This window comes from Pseudopodoces humilis, chromosome 15, assembly GCF_049639895.1.
Source record: "Pseudopodoces humilis isolate 2021_Gansu_Grassland_sample_001 chromosome 15, ASM4963989v1, whole genome shotgun sequence".
Classification (NCBI taxonomy): Eukaryota; Metazoa; Chordata; class Aves; order Passeriformes; family Paridae; genus Pseudopodoces; species Pseudopodoces humilis.
The window spans coordinates 8,998,983-9,024,285 of record NC_142214.1 but is presented as its reverse complement, the minus strand read 5'-3'; the positions used below and the strand labels follow the sequence as shown (position 1 = coordinate 9,024,285).

Sequence of the window (25,303 nt, the reverse complement as noted above, 5' to 3'; positions counted from 1 at the left end):
GGGAAGCTGGGGCTGGGCCGGGTCGGTGCTTCCCGGTGGCCTGCAGCAAGCCGCGGCCTGCTCCACACGTGGGGCCTGGTCCCGCCGTACGCGCCCGGGCCCGGTGGGTCCGCGCCCCCGGCGGTGTTCGGCCCCGCGGCCTTTGCCCACCATGCCGCCGCCGGCAGAGCCGCAGCCGGCGGCGGTGGCCGAGCCGGTGCTGGATCAGTGGCGGCAGTACAACGAGACCGACCGGCAATGGGCGCTGCGCCGCCGCTTCATCCTCCGCCACCTCCCCGCGTACCCCGGCGCCGCCATCGACCAGCTGCTGGCGCTCTCCGTGCTCTGGACCAACCACGTCTTCATGGGCTGCAGGTGAGGCCCGGGTGGCTCGCCGGGCCCGGCGCTCGCTGTCAGCCGGGGGTACGGCGGGGGTCGGGGGGACGCAGTAGGACGAGCCGTGCTGTGGGCAGGAGCCAGGGTGGAAGTTTGAGGCCGGGACGGAAGCCCCCTCGGGGAGAAGGGGGGCAGGCTCCAGTCGTGACCGAATCTTGGCCCCAGATGTTTTAGAAAGTAGCCGCAGAAGAGCTGGGATGAACGGGGCTGATGCAAGAGAACTCTTCTTGGCCAATTTTGTGTGCTCGAATATACCGGTGTTCGTATGTGGAGGGGAGCAAGCCACTGAAAAAGTTTATGTGTGTTTTGCAAGTAGTTTTTGATGTCCCGCCCCAGGACTCATTAAGTTTTTGGTGCTGTGCTGTGTCATTTAAGTGAGGAGAGTTTCCCTCTGAGCACAAAGCAGCCTGTTCAGTACCCTGAATGCTCAGCTTTCCTGGGAGAAATAGGCGTGGAGAATGGAGGGACTATCTTTTCATCCAACCGTACTGTCCATGGCCGTGTTGTGGAGATCTGCAGAAACGTTATCCACGTTCCACTGCCACCTTTGATGATGTGATTGTTTTTAACTGGACGGAAGGACGGAAGCAGTTACTTACCGACCAACTTCTGCAAACTGCCGTGACAGGAGCTTGTGAGCATTGATGGCACTTCTAATAATGTTCCATCCCGCAGCCTTGTGGGGCAATACTCTGTGTCATCTCTACAGAGCAAAATCAATATATTTAAATACACTTTCCTTTTTTTTTTTTTTTTTTTTCCCTGGGTCAAGTACTAAACTGTTCTGCTCTGCAGGCACCAAAATTTAACATAGATTTTAAATAGTTTCAAATTCCAGAGCTTGAGTAATATGTTAAAATTGAGAATGCCTTCTTCATATCCACTCTCTGTGGTCCATCTTAATGTGTTTGTGTGCTGTCTTAATGGGGGACCTTCTCTGTGCCAGGGCTTTTGGGAATGGTGCAATAAACAGATTGAAGATGGTGGTAATAGAAGTGAACAACTGTGTGGGAAGGTTCCAAATCCCAAAAGCTCATGCAGTTTAAGTCTGTCAGGGCACATACTTTCTGTGATGGACTCCTTCACCTCCAGCTCTCGGGGGAGATGAGATTTGGGCAGGATGCAGTCTGGAGCCATTATCAGTGAAGATGTTTCCCCAGAGCTGTTAAAACAATTCTAGCTTAACTTATTGCCTGGGGAAGGAAGAGACCCACAGCATTCCCTGGAGCTGTTTTTGCAGTTTGGGAAGAGCTGTTGTTGATTTATCAAGTAAATAACTTCAAAGTTTGAGAGATTTTTTTTTTTTGTTATTTTCTCTTAAGTTTGTTGGCTGGTGTTTGGTTTGGAGTTTTTTGTTTTCCTGATGCTGATTTCTTCTTGCCAGCTGAAGACAACCTGTTTGTGAGAGTAGCTCAGCTGGTTAGAGCAAGGTGCTGATAATGACAGTGTTGTGGGTTCAATCCCCGTACGGCCGTTCACTGAGGACTTGGACTCGATAATCCTTGTGGGTCCCTTCCAGTTCGGACTGTTCTGTGGTTCTGTGAAGAGCAGATCAGAGTTTTTGCTATGAAATCTGAATGAGTGTTCTGCTGGGAGATGATGTGGAGAGTGTCCAGAAGGCATAGAAAACATGGTCTGTGAGGAAGGGATTAAGTAAAAGACCTCATTTAGTTTAGGTGTGGATGAGAGAAGGTGCTCCTATTCCCAGATATGTTAAAGGTGGCTGAGAATGGGGGCAGTGGTGCAGGAGAGCAGTATGCTCCAGAGCTACAGGGATCAGGGTAAGGGATAACCTATTAAAGTCATGGCATGGAGACTTCAGTTAGGTACTGGAGGCACTGGGTTCCTCTGGCCAGATTAGGTAAACACGTGTTGGGACTGGTAGATCTTCTCTCTGCCCCAGCAGAAATATGAGCCCCGAAGGTCTCCATCCTTTGTAAAGAATGACAGGTGTCAAATCTGACACTGTTCCTGCACCCTGCTGGAAAGGGACATTGGCCCTGACGTGGAATTCCCATGACAGGGAATGTCATCTTGTCCCTGTAAGCCAGACATAAGCAGATTCCCACTCCTCTCTGCTTTGGCTGTGAGAGGATGAGGGTATGTCTTGGTTTGAAGGACAGGCGTCTGCCAAGGAAGGTGGGAACCTGCCTTGGAATGGAAACTATGACCCCTTTCTCTCTGAATTATTAAAACTTTGAAATTACGGGGCTTTCAGGCACAGTTACTGGACAGGAGCAGCAGTTCTTTCCCAGTGTGTATATGTAAAGCAAGGCAAGGCAGCAGCGGGCGCGGCAGCCCCGAGGAGCAGAAGCCAAAGCCAGCCCCAGCCGCTCTGGGCTGCGGCACCTTCCCCTTGGCTGCAGTTCCGCTCCCGGCCGGCAGGGGCGCTGCTGGCTCCCGGCCGGGCAGGCGCTGCCAGGATTCCCCCGGGGTGGCAAACACAACGTGCCAGGAACTGTGCAGCCCTTGCGGGAGCTTCAGGGGTTGGGTGGACGGGGAGTGCAAGGTTAAAGTGCAAGTTAGCGAAAGCCGAAGGCAGCGGCAGAAAACACCGGGGCTGGGCAGCGGCAGCCGGGTTTCTGTAAGCAGCTGCTGCACACAGCCCGGGAGGGGGTTGGGGTCCCGGATTTGCCCTGAGGCACCCGAGTAGATGGTGAGGTAGGTGATGGTAGTGATACCCACTTTCCAGTGAGGTAGGGTGTTCATAAGGTCCCAGTTCAGTGGTTGCTGTTATGGACAATGGCTCATCCACGGTAGGAGAAGCAGTACAGGGCTGGCCTCTGGTGGTGGCAGCAAATTCTTCCCACAGTAAGAAACAGCTTGACCGTCCTCCTCTGTTGCCAACAGCAAGAGAGGGAGAGGATCTGAGCCCAACCCCTCACCCCCCCAGCCAAAATCTCATGGTATCTTTGCCCTTCCAAAGAGAAACCCCCCCAGGTAAGAGAGTAGCAAGCTACGTATTTCCTCCACCACGGCCATTTCTTTAGTCTCTCTTAAGTACTGGTCTGTTGTCTTTCAGCAGTAGATGGGACAAAATTCCACGGGAGAAAGAAACAAAAGAGAAAATCCTAATCCTCAACAGGGTATCACTGCTATCTCAGCTCCCTTTGAACCCTTCTGGAATTTTCTTCCCATTCCTGGTTCCACTGCCTCCAGTGAGGGCTGAACTGTGCTGGTAAAGCAGGGACTGCATTAGTCTCTGCTCAGAGTTCTCACCCAGGAATTTATATGGATCTGATTTCTGCCTGGCCCTCCAAATCAGGAGCAGAAAAAACCTTTCTTGATTGGAGCTTGAGTAGATTTTCAGAGCCCTTGGAACAGCAGTATTTAGAAGCTGGTGCAAGTCATTGCAGCCCTGGCTGTTAGGACAGTTGTGAGCCCCTGTCTGTGGGCGGTGCCCTGATGCTTTCTGACTTTGGAAGGTTAGCATACAATGGAACAGGTGCAGCATTGCTCTTCCTCCTTTCTGAACCATGGTGTGAAGCTGTCAGAGGCTGGTGCCAGGCCGTGTTTGTAGTCTCTCCTTGGATAGAAAGGTTTGGGTTTTTTTTCTGTTCAGCCTCAGCATGCAAATGGCTCAAAAAACATGTGACAGATCCCCAGAGCAGTGGAAGACTGAGCTGGTGGGGGATCTAAGGCCTAGAGGGATGGGCCTGTGTGGAACTGTGGTACTGCAGCATGGCCAGGGTTTGCTCAGAGCTTGTCACAGCCACCTCACCTCTCTCATAGTTCAGGAACCAAAACATTTTGGTTACAGCACCCAGGTAGAATTTTTTTTGGCTTTTTAAAGAGTGGTCAATGAAGGCTGAGGAGTGCCTTTGTCACCTGACATGGCAGTTGCAGTGTTGGTGACGTGCAGGCTCTGGCTGCTGCCCCACAGGGGACTCCAGTGCCAGTCTGAGCTCCTGTGTTTGATTCATTGAAGTTGCTGCTCCCCCTTCACACCCCAGTCTTCATTAGTGCTCCTGGCAGCTCTGCCAAATACTGTATTTTATCAGATAATGTATTTAAATTTCAGTTTAGAACACTGTCAGTGTGGTGGCTGCATGGTTTAATCAGAAGTGGGTTCTTGCAGAGCCAGGTCGGCTGGTGTGTGGCTGTGTGCCTGTGGCCAGACCAGCTGTGGCAGGGGGATGGTGGTCAGTGTTGTGCTCTGCTCCAGCAGGATCAGAGGAGTATCTCCCTTGCATCTGCTGCTGTGTCTCAGGCAGCTTTAGTTCTTGTTTCACATAGTAAAAGCTTTTGTGTGCATGTGTGCTGCCCCATGGGGCTGGCTCTGAGGTGTTCTGCTGTTGAACCCACACAGATACGGTGTGCAGGTCATGGAGAAGGTTCTCAAGATGGCTGAAGGCATCGACATTGGGGAAACGAGGTCATACGAGTTGGTGCCCAACAGGAAGCTAAAGAGATATCGCTCTCCATCAGACAGTGAGTACATCTGCCTGTGTCACTGACCCCTTCCCTGTCCCTGTTTGATGGCCATCACTGGGAGCGTGGGGACACCAGTGTGCCATGGGGCCGCCTCCAGGACAGCTGGCACAGCAAACTGGAGGGAAATGCCTGTGGTGTGCTCTGCTGGACTACAGAGCAGTTCCCTCTCCTCTGCCATGTGCCTGATTCACACAGAGTTCTGTCATTGCTTAAAAAAATACCATTTTTCATTTCACTTATCAGGTAATTGGTTTCCCCTAGGGATGGTGTCTGGAATAGAATACCTGTCTGGCTTTGTCTGGTGAGGGGTGATCTTCTGACCCAAGGAAGGATTGTACATTTACACAGAGATGAGGAGTTCAACTCATGGATTTTAAGTTACAGTCTGCTTGGAGCTTTGAGGGAATGGGCAGTAGTCATGATGTGTAGTTTGGGTTTTTTTTTTCCCTCCCTGCTGGGCCTGGAAGAGTGTATGTCAGCCCTTTCCCATGGTCTTAAGGATCAGCGTTCCAGCCGTAGCTTTTCAGGTGGAGGAAATGCAGCAGGCAGAGAGGGCTGGCAGTTCGATGGCTCCGTCTGCTGGCTTCTCCATGGCACGTTCAGGGCTGCCTGTCCTCCCTCTGGATAGGGGTGGGAATTGTGCCTGGTTGCAGGCAGGCCCCTGTGTCAGCAGGTTGTGGTTGTGTGAGGCACAGATGGTCAGACAGCACAGAACTCCTCTTGCTTTTGACATAATTTCTAGCTCTGCCAAAGTAGTTTCCCTTACTTTGACAGCCAGCAATCTTTCTATGCTTCCATGGGCCAGCTGCAAAAGTGAGGAGATAACTGCTCTTCTCCCGTGTTTTGTCTGTCATAGGCAGCAGCCCTGAGGGTTCTCCAGGGCTTGTTGCACAGACAGCATAATCAACTGTTCTGCAGGCAAGAGCCTTCAGGTGCTGCTGCAGTGCAGCCATCAACAACAGATGGAGGAAGAAATGCAGACCTTGCCATAATTTATCAAAGCTGATGGGCAAAGGATTTAATGCGTAAGAGCTTTGCCACCTGATTTCAGTACGAAGGAAGAGCCGTTTATGCCGTGTGCAGGTGTTGTTTTCACCTGCAGCAAGCTGGGTGGTGATCCTGTGCTGTGGTGGTTGATGTCTAGACAGCCTGACTACAGCAGGGCCGCACACACTGGCACTGGATTAGGCAGCACTTCCCTGCACCGAGCCAGCCTTTTGCTCCTCTGATGAATTTACACACGTGTACCACGTCAGCATGTGGGTGCTGAATCTTCCACCGGAGAAGTCTTGTGTAACCATCTCTTAGAAATAATGTATTTGCTTGTCAGCTATTTGATTCTCCCTTTCTGCAGTAGCTGTGCATGCCAGGATAGTCTGTGTCTCGTTTGTATTTCTTCTGGTGAAGAAACAAGAGGTCTGTCAGTAATGGGGCCCTTGGTTGCTGCAGCTGTCCCTTGAGGCTTGGGCAGATTTCTTTGTGTTTGCTGCCCTTTAGCCCAAAGCAAATACACTGAGAGAAAATGTGCTTCTATTAAGTCAGTAACCACCCTGTGTGTTTTGGAAAGGAGGGTTTGGTACCACTGTGTTCCACCTCAGATGAGAAGACCTGATGATAAAGTAGTTTATCTGACATTATCCTGCAACCCTGTAGCAGAGTCAGAGCTGAGGCTCCAGTCCTGCTCTGGTGTTCTGTCTTGTTGACCACAGTTTCACTTATTTTAGTAGATTTGAAGGGATTAACTTCAGAAATGACCAGATGAGTCAGTGGGCAATGCTGGAAGGCAGCATCATGTGACTAAATATGTAGAGATTTTTGTGTGGTAGCTGTGAAGGTGGAAATACCACTGTTGTGATCTGCACAAGAATGACTGGTTGTCTTTGATGAATTGTGAATGTCTTTTGGAAGGCAACTTTTTTGGGTTTTGGCTATGGAATGCAAATCCTGTGTTCAGAGCCTGCAGGCTCCTCTTGAAGATCACTTTCTGAAAACACTGTCTCCTTGTCATAGCACATATTGGTAACTGTGTAATTTTCTTCCATCTCATAGGTCCAGAGCCAGAAGAGGTTCCTGAGCCACCCAAAAAGGTGGTCCCCAAGTTCCGAGTGCGACCACGCTTTGAGCCCATACATTTTGTCACCAGCGCTGAGAAGGATGGCAAGAAGGACAATTCTCTGGATAACCAAATGCGGGGGGTGAACCAGGAGGCAAATACAAACAACATGGCACAGCCAGCTGAAAACTGTACAAATTCCATTGTGAATGCACGAGAGGTGGATCCCCAGCTCTCCAGCTCAGCTGGGCTTGGCTTTGCAGGCCCAGCAGCAGCAGCCAAGAAGGCTGTGAATAATGTGGACTCTACCACAAGCAGCGCCTTGCAGGTTTCTGTTCCCCCTTCAACTGCCCCATCTGCATCAGAGACTTTTCCTCCGTCAGCAATAATGCTGAAACAGAGCTTTATGGAGAAACTATCCGCAGCAGTCTGGAAAAATCTTACTAATCCAGATGCCAACACTGGGACAGATAAAATTAACTTCACGTATCTTTTGACACGTTCAATTCAGGCATGCAAGACAAACCCTGAATATATTTATGTTCCTCTGAAAGAGATTGCCCCTGCTGACCTCCCCAAGAGCAAGAAGCTCTTGACAGATGGCTTTGCTTGTGAGGTGCGATGTCAGAATGTCTACCTGGCCACCGGCTACGCCGGCAGCAAGAACGGATCCCGGGATCGAGCCGCGGAGCAGGCAGTGAAGCTGCTGAAGAAATCCGTGGAAGTTCGAGTTGTTCAGCGGAAGTTCAAGCACACCTACCACGAGGACCTGGTGGTGTGTGAGGCAGGTGTGTGTCGCCCAGATTTCCCTCCCGCTCTCAAACCTCATGAGGAGTTCGTAGTTGCCAACAGGGACTGTGTCCCAATGCAGCCTGGTACTGAATCCATGAAAGGTTCCACGAATACCAGCAAAGACTGGACTAGTTTTGTCCTCACAGAGAATGCCAGCGATGCAATAGGAATACTTAACAATTCTGCCTCATACAACAAAATGTCCGTTGAATATAAGTATGAATTAATGCCTAACCGCTCGTGGCGTTGTCAGGTGTATCTCCAAGATCACTGCCTGGCTGAGGGATTTGGCACAAAAAAGACCAGCAAGCACGCAGCAGCTGAGGAGGCACTGAAGATCCTGCAGAAGATGCAGTCAAATATAGCATCCCTCAAAGTGACCCAGGTGCAGAAAGTGGGCTGCTCATCACGGGGCTCCGGGAGGAAGAAGGACCTGAAAGACCTGGTGATCTATGAGAACTCCAGTAACCCGGTGTGTACCCTGAATGACACCGCCCAGTTCAACAAGATGACGGTGGAATACGTCTTTGAGAGGATGACAGGCATGCGGTGGAAATGCAAGGTGATGCTTGAAGATGAATTCATCGCAGAAGCAGTTGGAGTGAAGAAATCTGTCAAGCATGAGGCAGCAGAGGAAGCTGTGAAAATCCTCAAAAAGACTCAGCCAACTGTTGTTAATAACCTGAAGAAAGGCACTGTCGAAGACGTCATCTCCAGAAATGAGATTCGGGGTCGATCAGCAGCAGAGGCTTTCAAACAGAAGATCAAAGAAGACAACATTGGGAACCAAATTTTAAGAAAGATGGGCTGGACAGGTGGTGGCCTAGGGAAAGATGGTGAAGGAATTAGGGAGCCTATTTCAGTAAAGGAGCAGTTCAAAAGAGAAGGACTTGGGCTTGATGTAGAAAGGGTGAACAGAATCGCTAAGAGAGATATTGAAGAGATTATTCGAAACTATGCACGCTCAGACAGTCACATTGACTTGACTTTCTCTAGAGAACTGACCATGGATGAGCGGAAGCAGATACATCAAATTGCCCAAAAATATGGTCTTAAAAGTAAATCCCACGGGCAGGGACACAACAGATACTTGGTGGTGAGCAGGAAGCGGCGCAAGGAAGATCTGTTAGACCAGCTGAAGCAGGAAGGCCAGGTTGGACATTACGAGCTTATCATGCCCCAAGCAAACTGAGGTGAGGTGTCCCCTTTGACCAGAGACTGAGTTTCTTGGACACTCGACTAAAGAAAGAGATGCTGCATTTTTCTTGTGGGTAATAATGACATTAATGTCTTTTACTTTGGCAATATAATTTCTAAAATGTTGTTAGGTGTTTAGGACCGACCGAATTCTGTTCAAGCGCATTAGCACAAGCCAAAAGCAGTAGTGCTGTTACTGTATGTGTCTTTGATATTACTGTTCCTTCACATTTTAATAGTTTTGTAATAGCTAACACACATGTCCAATGAGAAGGAATTTGACATCATTTAAAATTATAGGTCCCTTACTCTTCTTGAGCAAGGAAGGAAAAAAAAAACCTTTTTAAAAAAAGTTAAAAAAGCAAAGGAAATGCAGTCTGGGGGCATAAACTTGTATGTAAAATTGGTATTAATGACAACAAAAATAAAGTTTTATTTCTGGAAAAAAAAAAGGTTTTGTCACACTTTGTATTAAAAAAAGTGTGAAAACTTGATTATTCTTGAGAAATACATATATCAAGGTCTTGTCTCTGCTGTGTGTATATGTACAGTATGCAAACCGTAACCAGTGTAGTGGTAGTTTTATTCGTAGAATTCTACCTTGAGTCTCCCATTCTGAAAAGTCACTGAAGGCGCCTTCATTGCCAGCGAATGGGACAGAGAACCCCAGCGTGTGTCTACCTTGGAGAACGGTTGACATGTGCAGATACCATGGTGAAGTGTGAAATATAAAAACTGGAGGTAAATGCGGAGCCCACGCTTAAAGATGCTCATGTAGCTTGTGGGGACTGTTACATAACTTATTTTTTTACTTGTAATATCAGCTCTTTAATCCTGAACAAAACTGAATCTGTGCCTGGTTATTTCTCTGCTCCATCCCTGTACTGGTGCTTGTGCCTGTTGAGCGTGATTCCCTAGGAAACTTCTGGCCTTGCTCTGACCATGTGTGTGTGTGGAAGCTCTCCAGGGCTGGCTTATGCCACTTGGAGGCCAGAGTGCTTTCCTCCTTTGCAGGGAAGCAGCCTCTGACCTCCATCTGCACTGCTCTGCTGGCAGGGTTACAGGACACAGTGCTCTGTGAGTCTTGGAGAATGCTCACTTCGTGCTTGGGAAGCTTGAAGGATAGCAATTGACCTTGGAAGAGCCAGGAGTGAGGCAGGCCTAGAGATGCTGGTTGTTGTGTCAGCAGTGGGGCCTGCAGATACTTCTGTACTGCTAAGCCAGAATGCAATGTTTTTGTCTGGTCTCCTGTTACCCTGTCTCAGCCATCACCTTCAGTTTTCCGTTGCTTTTATTTGCCTCCCCAAATCATTACACCCTCCTCTACCTTTTCTCTCACCTCCCGTTCTGCTTTGTTTTTAAATGCTCTCAGAGCTGAGGTGAGGATGCCTAACCTCAGAATGTCCTGGTGCTGAGCAGTTAGAGGGATTTTCATCCCTGCAGGGTGATGAGGAAGAGACTGCCCTGGCAGGTGAGACTCAGGCAGTAGAGAGTCCTCTCCTCTGTGCCTGGCTGCAGCACAGCTGCTTGCTTGGCCTGCTGAGTAACAACTTGCTGCTGCTGTGAAAATACGACAGTTAATTCTGAAAGTGTTTTCCTTTTTTTTTGGGGATTGCTTTTTGTGCATTATTTCTTCTCCCTGTGTATGAATTCTGCTCTCAAGAACACTGGGCTTTAGCAGATGGTTCTGTAGGAGTGGAAGAAGCCTGGTACTTTCTAGGGAAAGAAGTGAAAGCTCCTCCTCCCTAACCTGGGTATGCAGCAGGTTGTTAGAGCTTGGTGATGCCAATGAAGGCAGTAAGACCAGCACTGGTATTCAGGATGAAAAATGCCTCTTTTGGGAGAGGTGTGGCCTAGCTGTAGTCCCTGTAGCTCAGCAGGGGCAGCTGGTCAGTGCAGGACGTTGCCTTTCCTGTCCTGGGTCAGGGCTGTGACCCCTGTGCCACGCACGGTGTCTGGGCAGGACCCAGAGGGGGGCTCTGGGTTTGGCTGCCAGGGCCTTATGCGGGAGCAGAGAACGGCAGCGCCGCTGACCCCAGGGGGCTGCAGAGCCTCAGCCTTCGGGAGAGGCACCATGGGGGATATGCTGCAGTCTGTCGATAAAAGCCTTGCCTGAGCAAGGTTGAAGGTGGGATTGATTTTCCTTGGTACCCCTGTGCTGATCAGTTCTGCCTGCCTTAAGAGTTCACTCTGTTGTTTTGGGGTTTTTTTAACTGATGAAACAAACACAAGAATGGTGGGACTGCTACAAGGGCCGCTGTGGCCTTAGAGGGACTTGGCCCCTTCAGAAAGGGTTGTGCCTGCAGCAGGCAGTACAACTGCTCCACGTAAAGCACGAGGCTGTTTGGGGTACAAGCTGTTGTCATTGCAGGTACAAATCTGCAGTAAACGTTTTGAAAGAGCCCAGCCACTTATAACGTAATATAAAATAACCAGCTTCTGTTATCTGCCACTCATCATCAATGCTGTTCTGCACCTGCTAAGACAGGAGGAACATAAATGCAATTCCTGTAGCAACCAAGCCCAAGAAGCTGCTGTGGCTGACTCGGGTCCCCAGCCTTGTCTCTCCTCCACTGCCCCGCCCCTGCACTACCCCGGGCACGCCTCTCCCTCCGGGGCTGCCCACAGCAGGAAGTACTGCACAGTGCTGGAGCTTCACCCCACACCCAACTGCTGCCAGCCCAGTTAAATAAGCACAGTTATACGCTTCTTGCCTATTTATACAATAAGCACTAAGGTTACACTTTATTTACAACTTTTGAAAAATGTACAGTTTCTTACATGGGTTACTTGTGCAAAGTTATACTTTTCAACTAACAGACCAATGTGCACACAAAAGACACTGGAACAGTGGACAACACAATTGCAGGTTCCATCCCACACTGCTGCTTAAGGTTCTGTATCCAAAGGTACAAACTTGCCTTACAAAAAAAGTGACTGGACTTACAAATGTTTTTTTTCAGAATTGAAAAAATACTTTCATAAAACTGAAGGGAACGAACTCAAGCATGCAGCAGTAGCTCACACAAACCACACGGTCATCTACTAAGAGCAGAAACTGCAGAGACCCGAGTGCCTACCATGGACTTAATTCAAACTTTCCACAAGACAAAGTTAGATCCCAAACAACTTATCTTTCTCAGCTAAAGATAAGGGGCAGGAGAGACACTGAAGGAGAGTAATTCCATCGCTGGAACAGGTCAGGTTTTACCTCTTCCTTAATGTGGAAGGCCTTTTGCTGAGTACCACAGCTCTACCTGGTTTTGTCCAGTAATGCCTTGGTGACAAGACTATAGAAACCTACTGACAGTTTCTGTAGGCATGTCCTTTAAAATAGTAATTAAAAAAAAAAAAAAAAGGGCTTGTTTCTCACCCTCAGCAAAGATCCAAGTACCACAGCCATAGTGATTTATGTAGATCTGTACATAAATCTTGCATGTGAAGTGCAGAAGTAACAAGCATTCCAGGGTCTTACTACATTTTTGAATTGGAATCGATTGAAGAGTTGATTTTTTTTTTTAACATGAGTAAAGGAGTTGATAAACCAACACAAAAGGGAAACAAAAGATGATTTCTTCACCCAGTAATTACAAATGCAGTGGGGTCTAAACCGATTGTAGAGGTAAGTGACCAGCCTGGACACATCAGCACTTTAGTTAATATCAGTTAAAAAATGTGTATGTATATAAACATCCCTTTTATCAAGCTACACATAAGCATCACTGTGTATAACACAATTACAATTAAAAGCTTAGTGTACACTACAGAAATGCACAATACTGCCCTAAGACTGGAGAGGGACCACAGAAAATGAATTCAGCATCAGTAACTCTTTTGCAAGTAACCCAAGTACAGAACGTTTGACTTCAAAGTGGGTGCGTTCTGATGTCCAAGGAGAAGTAGCTTCAGCAAGGGAGGGTGGCAACAGCACAACAGCTATTTTGCTTGCAAAGTAAATGCTAGGAGGAAAAGGATGACTCGGACACTTTGTTTATTTTCCTCATCAACAGTGTTCATTTGCATCATCCTGGGTCAACAGTCACGCCAGCTCTGTTCTACTATTGCAGAAACCCGTTTTTCATATTCCCGCTTATTCTCTTGGTATAGCTGAGCTGCCTGGCTGTTTGCTGGACTGTTCGGATTTGGCTCATCCAATAAGGACTGTGCAAAGAGAAAAAGATCCTTAGGCACTGCCAAGTACAGCTTTCCAACACATTTTCTAAATGATCCATACTAGTCAGAGCAGAGGTGTTAGTGCAGGTGCAGCACACTGCATCCCTGCAGCTGGAATGCTTTAGAGGCTTTGGCCACCAGCATCACCCCTGCACAGTGCAGGTGACTTGCTGTGACAGCCAAGCACTGCATCGCTGGTGGGGCCCTGCAGTGACCACCTGTGTCACTGCCTGGCCAGTTTACACCTGGGAAGGATTCACACTTTGCCAATATCAAGGTATAGCTGCTATACTGGCTCTTAGGAGAGGGGACAAAAAGTTTCCCGAGCTATTTTTGTCAAAGCATCCTAATGCCATTCTGTCTCTTTGTGCAGTTCTTTTACCTGTATGGATGTTAAGATGGAGGAGACATCATAAGTGGGGCTCCAGCGATTCTGAAGGATATCCAGACATATACTACCATCTGCATAGACTGGAAAGGAAAAAAATAAGCTTAAACCACAACTTGTACAGCTACTGGCTTTTCTCCCCAGTATTGCCTGATCCTGAAAACCTGTGTACAGACACTGCAACAGTCCATAGTGTCTGACAGGCTGAAATCCTGCAAACAGGCCTGTAGGCAGGAAGCAGTAATCTCCTCACCAACAGAAGCCTGAAGTATTTAAACTCAACCCCTGCTTATTCTCTCACAAACTTCTGTGTCATTGCAACTACTGCCGTGGAAAATTAACAGATTTTAAGGCAAAAAAGAAAAAAATTAGCTACCCAGAAGTGAACCAGAGAACACCCATAAAGAGTTGTTCACACTCAAGGTTTCCCCATGAAACAGAGTCCAGTCACCTTACTTGCACAGCAGCTACAGGAGAACCTTCCCTCCCTGCACTGTACCCACACTTGCCATGTTGGAAAGTTTCTGGTATTTCTGCACAAAGCTACTATATATTTGGAGGCAAGGAATACCTCTCCAGCCTTTAGTTACCAAGGAAGGGGATTAATGAAACAAGCTTATTGTCACTGGCTATAGCTGGACCCTAACACTGTATTTCACGGTATATCATTCTTACAGGCATTTTGGTGAAGAAAAGTGATAGAAGACAGCTGCATTCACCGGTGTCACTATGCTATGTCTACAATACATACAGACAGAAGTCCAAAGCACTGCTATTTAAGTACAAAACATTCTTCTGTAAGGCTCAACAGGCAGTTGAGTGTCTCATCAGTACTGTGCTGTAACACCTGAAAGGTAAGAGGCTCCTTTTATTGCCCCTTTCTTTTCAAGCCTGAGCACTACTCACATATCCATCCTTACCAAAACTACACAATCACACTGCAATTTTCTGCCTTATTAGATAGTGGAAACTTTTATAATAAGTAGATCTTTTATACAGCAAGCTATAACAAAAACAAACCCAGCTCTTACTTCCCCCCCCCACCAAACCTCCAACAAAACAGCAAAAGTAAACCCAAGCACCATGTAAGTACTTACCATTTGGATGAAACATTTTAGAGACAAATCTGACAGTAGGTGGCTTATTTGGGTATTCTTCTGTGAATTCTATTGTAAGTTTGAAAGTTCCTGGAGTTGAAAAAGAGATAAGCTACCTTTATTCATCATGAATTTACACAAGAGATGCTTAAGTAGCAGCCCCCACAATACACACTGACACTATTGTGCTCACACAGGCTTGTTGGATATGGAACACAGACTCTGCAATCCCACAGCAATTCCTTTACTCTCACAGAGTTAATCATTAATGCTGAAGTCACAGACAGTACTGGTGCAAGACTAATTCCTGTGACTTACTTTTATTGCCAAAACCAGTCAGAAGGTTTATGTAGGGAAATAAATCTACCCTTGTGGTTTTCTTCCAGAGAGCCTAATCCCACTACACTGTACACACAACAGCAGTGGGTGTAGAACCATCTGTGTAACACAACGTCACTTGGTGAGTCCTATCTATGGAATATGCTGTCATGGCAAGGACCTTGTCATTTATTTCCTCTAAATTAAAAAAAAAAAAAGAAAAAAAAAAGTCATGTTTCTCAACTGCAGGTAATCAGGACTTGCAGAAAAGTAGTATCGAATGCAGCATCCAAATCTGACACTTTAAAACACTAACCTAACCATTTACTTCACACTAATGGGACATCCTTAAAGAAAGACTGATTAAGCAGAAACAGAAAACCGTAGTTGAGTCTCAATCCAACCATTTTAACAGCCTGCACCAACGTAAGTTATTTTAGCCCTCCTCCTCAGGCTATGACAATCTGAGAATAAGAAGTCTGTCAACTAAGCTGCACATACGGGTTCAGGGGATTAAGGATTACTCCTGATTCAGCTTGGTAACTAAGGAACTCTGCCTACTCCACTGCAGACCATGCGAGCTCCTCCCAACCACACTACCACCAAGAGCAACCAGCCCCGTAGGCAGCTTAGGATGTTCCTGGGTAGGCCCAGAGAGAAATATCTGAAGCACCTTCATATAAATGTACAGCTCTCCTGCAGAGGGACTGCACCTGACAGTAACAACAGCAGCTGGAACAAGCTGCTGATGGGGCATATTGCCTTTTTTGAAAGGGCATCTTTATGTATCAGTGATGAGTCAGGTTCCCCCCGTCCCCTCCATGCTCAGTGCCCTTGCTTCCAACTGTAAGGAGTTTTCCAGTACTAATATAATGAAGTTATTCCTTTGTTTGGCTTGCAAACATGTGCCAACAACTGGTAAGCCTGAGAACAGATTTTTGATTTTCCTTTTTCTTTGAAATCAATGAGGACCTACAACATTTCCCAGGGACTCCTTTCTTTATAAGGAGATAAACTATAACACTGAGTTGCAAGAAATGAAGGTCATTGCTTTGACGTTCCAGTTAGCAAATGAAGACACAGCACAGATGCTTTAGCACTTTCTCTGCAGCAGTGGGAAGTCTCAACACCCTAAAAATAAGTTGATGCATGTTTTGTTTTTTTATGAGCAGCCTAACAATGTAACAGCAGAGAGCCAACACTATACTATCTCACTGTGAAACAAATGAGCCAGAACAGTAGAGTTAGGATTGTTCAAATTACTGGAAGTCTGCAGTGGGGTTGGGTTTTCAAGTTTACTCCAGCTTAGTCCAGAGGCACACAGCCAGGTCTGAGATCAGCTTGAAACCCAGGACTGCAAAGTTATTAACAACTTCTACCAGCTGCAAAAATCAGCCCCTTAGAACCAAATGCTTAGAGATTTGACTCTAGATATTCTCAGCTCTCTTTGCCCCAGTTTGGGTTCTCAGTAGCCTCCTCCTGAGGAAGGAGTGACTAAGCAAGCAGTGGACTGAAAACCAAACACAAACCATCACACAGGTTTGACAGTAACAGGTGCAGTTCGGTCTTAGAATCTATTTAAAACTACTGAAAGAAAGGGAAACTATTGTCCCACCAGAGACAGGGCAGCGCTTCTTTTAACAAAAATCTGAGCAAGGGGCTCATCTGGAGCAATATCCAGCTGGAGTATCTACCTACTCAGATTTCCATGTCAGGGACCAGAGCAGCAATGGCTCTTTGGAAATGCTCCACAGTACGCAAACCCTCACTATTGAGCTTTATTAAAGGGCCTCCAGAGATTTGACGCACCGAAGTCCAAGGGTTACTCACACAAAGCCCACAACAGGTATCACAACACACTGCTGGGGATGAGGCCTTCAGTGTCCAGTCCCTTCTGTCACCAATTTTAATGCTTTCAACTGGTATTTCTCACAACTTACCCTAGGCAGACATTTTTAAAACATAAATTATCATATTTACTATCATTATTGATATTGGGATCACCGCTAATCTTAGGAGAACATTCTCCTTTTTGCCCTGTACTTACCTTGTTGATCACTTCCACCTCAGAATTTGAGACCCTGACACAGCCAAGAGGCTTCTGCATGGCCTGTACACCCGCCCCAGCAACTCCAGAGAGCAGAGCCCATCTCCCTGCAGGGCCCCTTCACTGCAGCCCCCAAGAGCAAACCCTCCATTCCACTGCCCAAAAAACAGGGACGAGCTCTTTCACTCCTGCACAAGGATACAGGATCCATATTCCATAAGCAAGGCATAAACCACACAGAAGACAAATGCCTTGTGTTCTCTGTTCAAGCCTCCTGCACAATCACAGCAAGGCAGGATCCTATAAAAGCTGAATTCCTGAGTCAGGAATCCTACACTAACCACAGTATCATCACCCAGTTTTAGAGAAACAGGTCTAAAGAACTGGGACAGCCTGGATTTCCATGGCTGTGCCAGCATTACCACTTTAGATACCACACACATAAAGATTCTTAGAAAAATGGTGATGAGCAGGATATATATCCTCAGGGTCCTACTGCAGACACCTGCAATCGAATCCTCTTAAACCAGAAGATGGAAGTTGTGCTGCTGATCTAAATTAGTGGTTGCTCCTAAGCTGAGCCAGCCCGTGCACAAAGTTGTGAGAACACCCTCCAAAGTCTGGGGGTGGAGAAGGAGGGATATCAGCTGCAGAATGCTGTACAGCAAGTAAACAAATGTGTTTCCACTTCAGGTTTGCAGCCCAGACAAACTACAACATCTCAGAAACTTCAAGCAGAGAAGGGCCTCATCAGAACAAGGATAAAGAACAGTAACTCTCATGATGCCGGCATTATTATATCTCTAGAATAACACCCCCCCCCCCGAAACCCCCCCCCAAATTTCACAGGATACTTTTACAAGAACTAAGCTATCTGAAATTTTACAGTACCACCATGGAGTGAAAGAGCCTAAAAATGAAAAAGAACACTAACCTGCAAAGGCTTCATGAGAAAGATTATAGAGTTTCAGTGTACCTTTAAGTCTCAAGGCCCCATGCAGTTGTAAAACAAGTCCAAACTAACATGCTGTTAAATTAAAATTTCCTTACTCTTGCCAACATGAAGCTGAACTGCATCTGGACTGCACTACCATTATCTGAACTGTGCTACTCCACTCCCAGAATGGGAAAGCACAGCTGAGGCACCAACAAGCCCTATCTTCAGGCACCACTTAGTGCTTTGTTATCTAGTCAGGTAAGATACATCCAGAGGAGAGGAGATAAGCAGATATTCTGCAACACAAGACACATCTGTTTTCCTGAGCACAAAGTGTGAAAACACAGACTTTGCTAAGAAAACAGCAATCCAGCACCCCCTGAGATTACATTATGACATCAACCAAAGAAGGAAGACAGCAGCAGAAGCCTCAAACATCTGCCTGAATCTCAAACTGCTGTGAGTGCAACATGTCTTCAGTACCCAAAATAAAGACTCAATTCTGCCTCAGAAAGCACAGAGGAAATCAATATGTCAGGGCCCTCAAAAGCAGTCCTCAACCTTCTGCAACTAAATGGAAATATATGGAAAAAAAAACCTTATAGCATCTGTTAACCACATGCTGAGCTGGAAGAGCCTGAGCATGGCAAGAACCTGCATTTTAGCACACTGCAAATAGACAGCTTTCTGCTCCAAACAGTGAATCACTCTATTAGCAGCAGTGCTCCAAGAGCCTAAGCAGCTCTAGCAACCCCCACAGAAGTTTAAGTGGGCCCTTCTTTAAGGGTTACCAGATGAGACAGCAAAATACATTTGGTCTAGCTGTTCTATTATGCATTGTTTCAAGTCCAAGTTCTAAACATTAGACTGCTGAAGCAGTTACTCCAGCAAATTTCTTAACTAATGAAAGACATTAAAAAAAAAGTTAGTCTTCAGAGTTTTCTTAGGCCTGAAATATTTAGTCTTCAAAACCTTCACAGAGAAATACAATCTGCAATTTAGAGGCACATCCACAGGTAGATACCTCCAAGGATAAACAAAGACAAGGGAGTTAGCCAAGAACAACATAAGAGTTAAGGAATTTTTCCTGTGCTTTTGTCATGAGTCATGGAGATCTAAGATTAATTATAGCCTGCACTGAAAATATCTTAAAAAAAATGCATCACTGATTTCAGTTAGACAGTATTTCATGTCTAACAGGTTTTCACAAGATGCTTAAGTACTTATACAATATCAGTAAACATATCGAAGTCAGTAAGACCAGATGGAAACAACATGTATGTCACCAAGACCTATTTAGTCAGCTTTTAAACTCAAAAAGTCTTTTCAATCTTAAGCCCTGAGTGATACCAATTGTAGCAGAACAAAATAAATGACAAGAAAAAGGCACTCTTCTGAACTTCCTCAAACATTCAGCACATTTCCTACTTCAGCTGACTCATGTTGGAACTTGCTCACAAAACATTTCCAGCATCAGAAAAAAAAAGAACTCAAACAAAAGACAACAGTTCTATACCAAGTTATTGATGGCTACCCAAACATGAATGTCCCAAAAAACATGACCCAGAGCTCAAGAGAAAAGTTTGTAGAGATCCTTAAAGTTACTTATAACAGACACAGCAATTACAAGGAAGACTGTACAAGCTAATTTCTATGCTTCTGTAAGTCAACACAGCAATCTAAATCTACAACACTTTCTGAGAATAGGATTAGAAAAATAATATTTATCTAAGTCAGGCACACACGTGTGTGGTCAGGTGAACATGCACCCACGCCCCCCCCCGCCCCCATCCTCAACCCCACACCTGTTACAGTCTACGGCAGTGACACCAAGGCCGTGTCAAACCGCAGCAGTTTAACCCGAGAAAACCAAACACCAGCCCCGCACGCCGCACTCACCGTCCTCGAAAGGGGTCCCCTCGGGCCTGGAGAAGGGAAAGTAAAGCACAGCGTTACCCCGCTGGCGGCCCGGCTGCAGCCCCCCGGCGGCTGAGCGGCCCCCGCGGCCCGCCGCCCCCTTCCCCGCCGACTCACCCGAAGATGACGGCGTTCCACACCATGATGTTGTTCTCAGAGGGGGCCCCGCTCACCCCGGCCGGGGGATCCTCCTGCAGCCTGCGGGGCACAGGGACGGTGAGCGCGGCCCGCGCCTCCCGCGCTGCGCAAACGGCGTAACTCGGGACACTGCTGCGCAAACGGCGTAACCCGGCCCGCCAGCGGCCGCGCCACGCAAACAGCGTAACCCGGACCGCCAGCGGCCACCTGCGCAAATGGCGTAACCCGCGACAGGCAGCGCCGCCCGCGCTACGCAATCAGCGGAGCGCGCCTTGCCCCGCCGCCATGTTGTGCTACCCCCTCCTCCCCCGGTAGCGCTCGGCCCTTCGTCCTCCTCCCGCCCGCCCGCCCCTTTACCCTCGGCCTGCGGCCTCGGTACCTCTTGAAGTCCCGCATGAGGCGCCTACGGGCCGGAGTGGACATGGCAGGCTGAAGGTTATAGCTCAGGCATACACTGCCGAAGGGAGCGCCGGGCGCGGCTGAGGTTCGTGCTCCGACTGAGGCGGCGGCGGCGCTGACGGACAGGAGCGATCGCGGCCTCTACCACTACGGCAGGCGCGGGGGAGGGGGGGGAGCCTGGGCTGCACCGACTCCTGCGCCGGCAGCCGGACGGTCCCGGGATGTACCAACGGCGCGGGGAGAGGGGGGCGGAGCCGGATGTGGCTAAGCCCCCGGCCCAGCCTCTACCACCACGGCGGGGGGCGGTGCCTGGAGGGCAGTACCAACGGCGGCGGAGGGCGGGGGTGCGACGTGAGCAGTGGCGTCACGGAGGGGGTGGCGCGGCGGCGGCGCTGCGGGTTGGGATCAAAACAGTTCAGCAGGGAGAGCAAAGGGCAGGTGCACGAACGAACCGAAACAAGGAGCTCATTCCCCACTTCCCCAGGGTAGGCAGGGTTCCACCACCTTGGGAAGACAACAGCATCACTCTGAATGCCCCCCTTTCCCTCCTTCTCCCTCAGATATATGGCTGAGCATGAGGCCATATGGTCTGGGATATCCCTCGGGTCACTTGGGGTCAGCTGTCCTGGCTGTGTCCCCTCCCAGCTCCTTGTGCACCCCCAGCCTCTCGCTGCTGGGGTGGGGTGAGGAGCAGAGAAGGCCGTGGCTCAGGATAAACCCTGCTCAGCAGTAACAAAAACATCTCTGGCACTATTTCCAGCATAAATCCAAACCTCAGCCCCACACCAGCTGCTGTGAAGAAAATTAAGTCCATCGCTGCCCAAACCAGCACAACGTGCTACACTGCATTTTCTGCTTCTCCAGAGAGTGTTCTCCAAGGGAAAAATAAGCTATTTTCTACGTTTCTTTAACAGCTTTTGGAAACTAAGAATCTCTCTGCTGTCGTGTAAAGCAGGTTGGCTGGGCTCTATTTCTCGAGCTTATCCTCACTTGTAATTCCATATAATCCAGCTGTGTGGGAAGGCGGCTGAAGAAAGACACGGAAGAAAACCCAGTGAAAGAAAGTTAACACTGCTATCACAGCCTCAGAGCGAACGCCCGGACTGCAAACCTGCCGTTCCGGACCTTTCCCGCTGTACGAGCCTGTGCAGTAAGAACCGTGTGAGCTCTGGGTGCTTGTCAAGAAGAGCCTTTTCCAGTGAAGGCCTTTAGAGAGAGGCCCAGGAGCTCCGGGAGCCGCCTGGCCGCGTTCCCCCCGAGTGCCGTGGAGCCGCCCCGGCGGGCGGGGCCGGGCTCGCGGGGGCCGGGCCAGGCGGCTCCGAGCCCGCCGCCGCCGCCATGCCCAAAGTGGTGTCGCGATCCGTCGTGTGCTCCGACACCCGCGACCGCGAGGAGTACGACGATGGGGAAAAGCCGCTGCACGTCTACTACTGCTTGTGCGGGCAGATGGTGCTGGTGCTCGGTGAGCCGGGGGCCGGGGGCAGGCCGCGGCCCGGCGACGCAGAGGGCCCGGGAAGGCAGGGCGGGGTGTGGGTGCGGGTCCAGGATGCGGGATATGGGTTTGGGTTTGGGGTGCAGAGCGAGGGTGCGGGTTTCGGGCTCCCGGCGCGGGTGCTCGTCCGGCCCCGCCGCCAGCCCTGCTCTCGGCAGATTGCCAGCTGGAGAAGCTGCCGATGCGGCCGCGGGGCCGCGCCCGTGTGATGGATGCGGCCAAGCACGCCCACAAGTTCTGCAACGCCGAGGAGGAGGAAAGCGTCTTCCTGCGCAGGTGGGCCTGGCCTCTGCATCCCCCGTCCCCAGGCCCGGGGAAGGGGCTGCCCTCCCCGCCCACCTGGGAGCCGCCAGCCAGGCACGGAGACCCTCTGTCCGTGTGCTCTGCTCAAGCGCTGCCTCTCTCCCGCAGACCCGAAGGCATAGAGCGGCAGTTCAGGAAGAAGTGTGGCAAGTGAGTGACTTTTTTTAGTATTTTGAATGACTTTTAAAATCTTTCTATGAGGAAAGCATAGGAATCCAGAATCTGGGTTTCCTCTCAGCTATGTGTATTTCTATTTCCAGGTGTGGACTGCTGCTGTTTTATCAACACCAACAGAAAAATGCTCCTGTGACGTTCATTGTTGACGGTGCTGTGGTCAAATTTGGCCAAGGTTTTGGGAAAACAAACATATATACTCAGAAACAAGAACCTCCTAAAAAGGTGATGGGGAAGAAAGTTATCTTTGCTTTTCTAAAGGTGTTATGTATAAAATAACTTAATGGAGAGGGAAGAGGGGAGAGAAAAAAAAGGACCTCTGAACAATAACTCAATTTGGTATCTTATCCATGTCTCCCTTAAGTTTTCTGTGACAGAGGTCACTGCACCCTGGCAGAGGTCCTAGCACTAAAGGAGAACAAAATGAACTCTAAAATCTAGACTATGCCTGATGTTGAGGCTCAGTTAATAGAAAGTTTCCCATTATAAGTAGGTCAGGTTGGTAGTCTGCACAGTGATTCTTAAAGTCTGGCTCATCTATTGTATTTTAGTGAGCTTGTTTATGATAATGACCTCTAAGTCCAGAAATCACTGAGCATAATTCCCCTTTGCCACCCACAGAGTTCAGGGGATCTTGATGGCTTGTATAAGAAGCCTTAAAAGAAGGAGGAAGCAATGCCCACTGGTGCAAATGTTGCCAAGGTTTAACAAAATATTCTTGTTTTTTACCCAGGTGATGATGACCAAACGGACCAAAGACATGGGCAAGTTCAGTTCTGTCACAGTCTCCACAATTGATGAAGAGGAGGAGGAGATTGAAGCGGTGAGTTTTGGATGCCCTTAGTGGCAGCCACATCTGAGCTGGCAGAGCCAGCAATAGTCTCAGTGTTTGGATGAGATGCTACTCTGGGGTTTGCTGTTGCAAAGTGACATCTGTATATTTCAGAGAGAGATTGCAGACTCGTATGCACAGAATGCAAAAGTGATTGAGAAACAGCTGGAACGCAAAGGCATGAGCAAGAAAAGGCTACAAGAGTTGGTGAGTTTTTCTTTGGTGCTGAACACAAAGCCCTGAGCTGTGTTGGCTTTGTACACAAAACCTATGTTGCAGATCAGACTGTAAGTGTAGAGAGGCCCTGGTATAGTCACAGGCAACTTGCAACTTTGTGAGGATGAGATTTCCTTTACAAGTTTTATAGAGATGTTCTTCTAGTTCCCCGAACTTAAGATTGTATGCCATTGCCTGGAGAGCTAACTGAAGAGCAGCCAGCAGAGTGCTTGCAGGGAGGCTTTCTGTGACCTGCTGGACAAAGAACAAGGACAGGAGAAATCAGGCCATGGCTTTGCCAGCCTGTGCTCTCATGCCTGCTTGGCAGAGCAGGTCATTGCCATGAGGCATCAGGGCAAAGCAAAACTCTTGTGGAGGATCTGCAGCTTGGTTGCTACTGCAAGGGGCACACGAAGAATAAATGCCAAGAACATCACAACTGATCTTACTTCCTGTGACAGGAGGGTAGTAGATGGAAAGGGGGAGGAAATGTGCAGCTTCCATCTGAGGATAGAAAGTATGAAATTGTCTTTTGGGCAGCTGGTCTTGGGTTTTTTACAATCTTAAAGATGGTCCTAGTTTTGTATGTCACTTCAGATACTCTTGCTCCTGGTTTTGGAACTGAAAAGTTTGCATTGGTCAGACAAGAAGAACAAACTTAATTGGAGCACTGAAGGGAAAATTACACAGACATTATTTAATTCTGCCTTAATTTTCCTATTCAGGCTGAGTTGGAAGCCAAGAAAGCCAAGATGAAGGGAACCCTGATTGATAACCAGTTCAAATGAAATGCTGTGTATCTGCTGGGTATTCGGAGACAGGAGAAAACTACCAAGAGCTATCACAATTCTGTCAACAAAGCAGAAGTAACAGACTTTGTTCAAGAGTTGCACTGTGCTGCAGAGAGCTTGGAGGATGAGAACCTCTCTGTATAAGTGATACTCTGGGTACCAGTCTTAACTCCAGTGGCACTGGAGACTTTGCTCAAACTGCAGTTCCCTACAGACCCAGTGTTATGAGCAGGCTGTTGCAGTATAATATTTACTTTCAAGAATATCTTTGCTGGGTGCCTTGCCAGGTTCACCTTTAGATACCTGTCTTTTTATTTTGTAATTTTCAAATGTATTTCCTTGAATGCATTAGAACAATGGGTAACTGTACAACAAAGAAATCCTTACAAAAGTAAGCTCTATGCCTGTTGTTCATTTTGTTATTTTAAATGTGTCCAAAAGGTGCAGCAGCCTGAGCTCTAATTAATACAGTCTAGAACGACTGGGATGCAAGGCTTGGGCATGGTGCTGCTGCTCACCCTGTCCTGCCAGAGGCAGCCAGCACAGACTGGGCTGCAGCACAGCAGTCTCTGCTCCTGCTGAACATCACAAGGCTGCAGTTGTACAGAATTACACTGTCAGAACAGACACAAGAATATAAAATACAAGCCTGTAAATAAAAACTGGTACTAATGAGTTCAAATACATGGTTGGAAGTTACTGATACAGCCAGTGGTCATTAAAGAATACAACTGCACATCTGAACTAGCCAATTGGGCAAAACAGTATCGGTATTTGGAGTTGTGAAATGTGAAGGAAAAATTATTTTGAGTGTACTGACCACTGAGGACTTGAATAGACAACATTACACACCAGTTTTTAAAATACCTTGTTTGGGTACTTTGTGCCTCTTGTGTGATGTAATAACAGTGCTCTCTAACCCATGTCTTTGTTGCTCTATGTTGGATTAAATACCATGTTACAGATCTAAACTAAGATACCTCTCCTTACTCTACCAAGTAAATGCATCATAAAATGTGAGCAATGAACAAGATGCTTCTATCTCCCACAATTATTATGGAAAACTTCCTATAATCAATAAAGATTTTCCATCTGGCTTTATAATCCTGACAGGGACAACAGATCTGCTTACCTAAGGATCTATCCTTTCTAGGGAAAACGAGCAAAAGGGAGTGAACTCAGTCCAGAGATGGGTCTGTAGATCCTGTGATAATCTAATGCCAGCCTGGT

The 25,303-nt window shown here is 48.0% G+C and overlaps 3 protein-coding genes across 3 annotated transcripts; 2 read left to right on the top strand and 1 right to left on the bottom strand.

The window, feature by feature from the left end:
• Positions 1-14: 14 nt before the first annotated feature.
• Positions 15-9,303, top strand: NKRF (NFKB repressing factor). The gene is made up of 3 exons (XM_014255260.2): positions 15-354; positions 4,685-4,806; positions 6,859-9,303. Exons 1-3 carry the CDS (start codon positions 152-154, stop codon positions 8,844-8,846), a joined length of 2,313 nt encoding a protein of 770 aa, XP_014110735.2. The 5' UTR covers positions 15-151; the 3' UTR covers positions 8,847-9,303.
• A 2,255-nt stretch (positions 9,304-11,558) lies between these two features.
• Positions 11,559-20,527, bottom strand: UBE2A (ubiquitin conjugating enzyme E2 A). Its single transcript, XM_005526202.3, has 6 exons — positions 20,246-20,527; positions 19,846-19,926; positions 19,711-19,736; positions 14,510-14,599; positions 13,407-13,495; positions 11,559-13,012 (listed from the first exon to the last, which is right to left on the bottom strand). Exons 1-6 carry the CDS (start codon positions 20,287-20,289, stop codon positions 12,884-12,886), a joined length of 459 nt encoding a protein of 152 aa, XP_005526259.1. The 5' UTR covers positions 20,290-20,527; the 3' UTR covers positions 11,559-12,883.
• A 1,037-nt stretch (positions 20,528-21,564) lies between these two features.
• STEEP1 (STING1 ER exit protein 1) lies at positions 21,565-25,177 on the top strand. The gene is made up of 7 exons (XM_005526201.3): positions 21,565-21,727; positions 21,916-22,033; positions 22,169-22,210; positions 22,321-22,459; positions 22,968-23,057; positions 23,181-23,273; positions 24,008-25,177. Exons 1-7 carry the CDS (start codon positions 21,604-21,606, stop codon positions 24,068-24,070), a joined length of 669 nt encoding a protein of 222 aa, XP_005526258.3. The 5' UTR covers positions 21,565-21,603; the 3' UTR covers positions 24,071-25,177.
• Positions 25,178-25,303: the final 126 nt, after the last annotated feature.

What these genes read in the sequence shown, in the direction of transcription:
- NKRF (XM_014255260.2), top strand. Translation starts at nt 152, where the DNA reads ATGCCGCCGCCGGCAGAGCCGCAGCCGGCGGCGGTGGCCGAGCCGGTG. An exon ending in CACGTCTTCATGGGCTGCAG is followed by an intron (nt 355 to 4,684) that starts GTGAGGCCCGGG and finishes GAACCCACACAG; the next exon opens with ATACGGTGTGCAGGTCATGG. An exon ending in ATATCGCTCTCCATCAGACA is followed by an intron (nt 4,807 to 6,858) that starts GTGAGTACATCT and finishes TCCATCTCATAG; the next exon opens with GTCCAGAGCCAGAAGAGGTT.
- UBE2A (XM_005526202.3), bottom strand. Translation starts at nt 20,289, where the DNA reads ATGTCCACTCCGGCCCGTAGGCGCCTCATGCGGGACTTCAAGAG. An exon ending in TGGAACGCCGTCATCTTCGG is followed by an intron (nt 19,737 to 19,845) that starts GTGAGTCGGCGG and finishes TCCCTTCTCCAG; the next exon opens with GCCCGAGGGGACCCCTTTCG. An exon ending in TAAAATGTTTCATCCAAATG is followed by an intron (nt 13,496 to 14,509) that starts GTAAGTACTTAC and finishes TTTCCTTTCCAG; the next exon opens with TCTATGCAGATGGTAGTATA.
- STEEP1 (XM_005526201.3), top strand. Translation starts at nt 21,604, where the DNA reads ATGCCCAAAGTGGTGTCGCGATCCGTCGTGTGCTCCGACACCCGCGAC. An exon ending in AACAAGAACCTCCTAAAAAG is followed by an intron (nt 22,460 to 22,967) that starts GTGATGGGGAAG and finishes TTTTTTACCCAG; the next exon opens with GTGATGATGACCAAACGGAC. An exon ending in AGAAAAGGCTACAAGAGTTG is followed by an intron (nt 23,274 to 24,007) that starts GTGAGTTTTTCT and finishes TTTCCTATTCAG; the next exon opens with GCTGAGTTGGAAGCCAAGAA.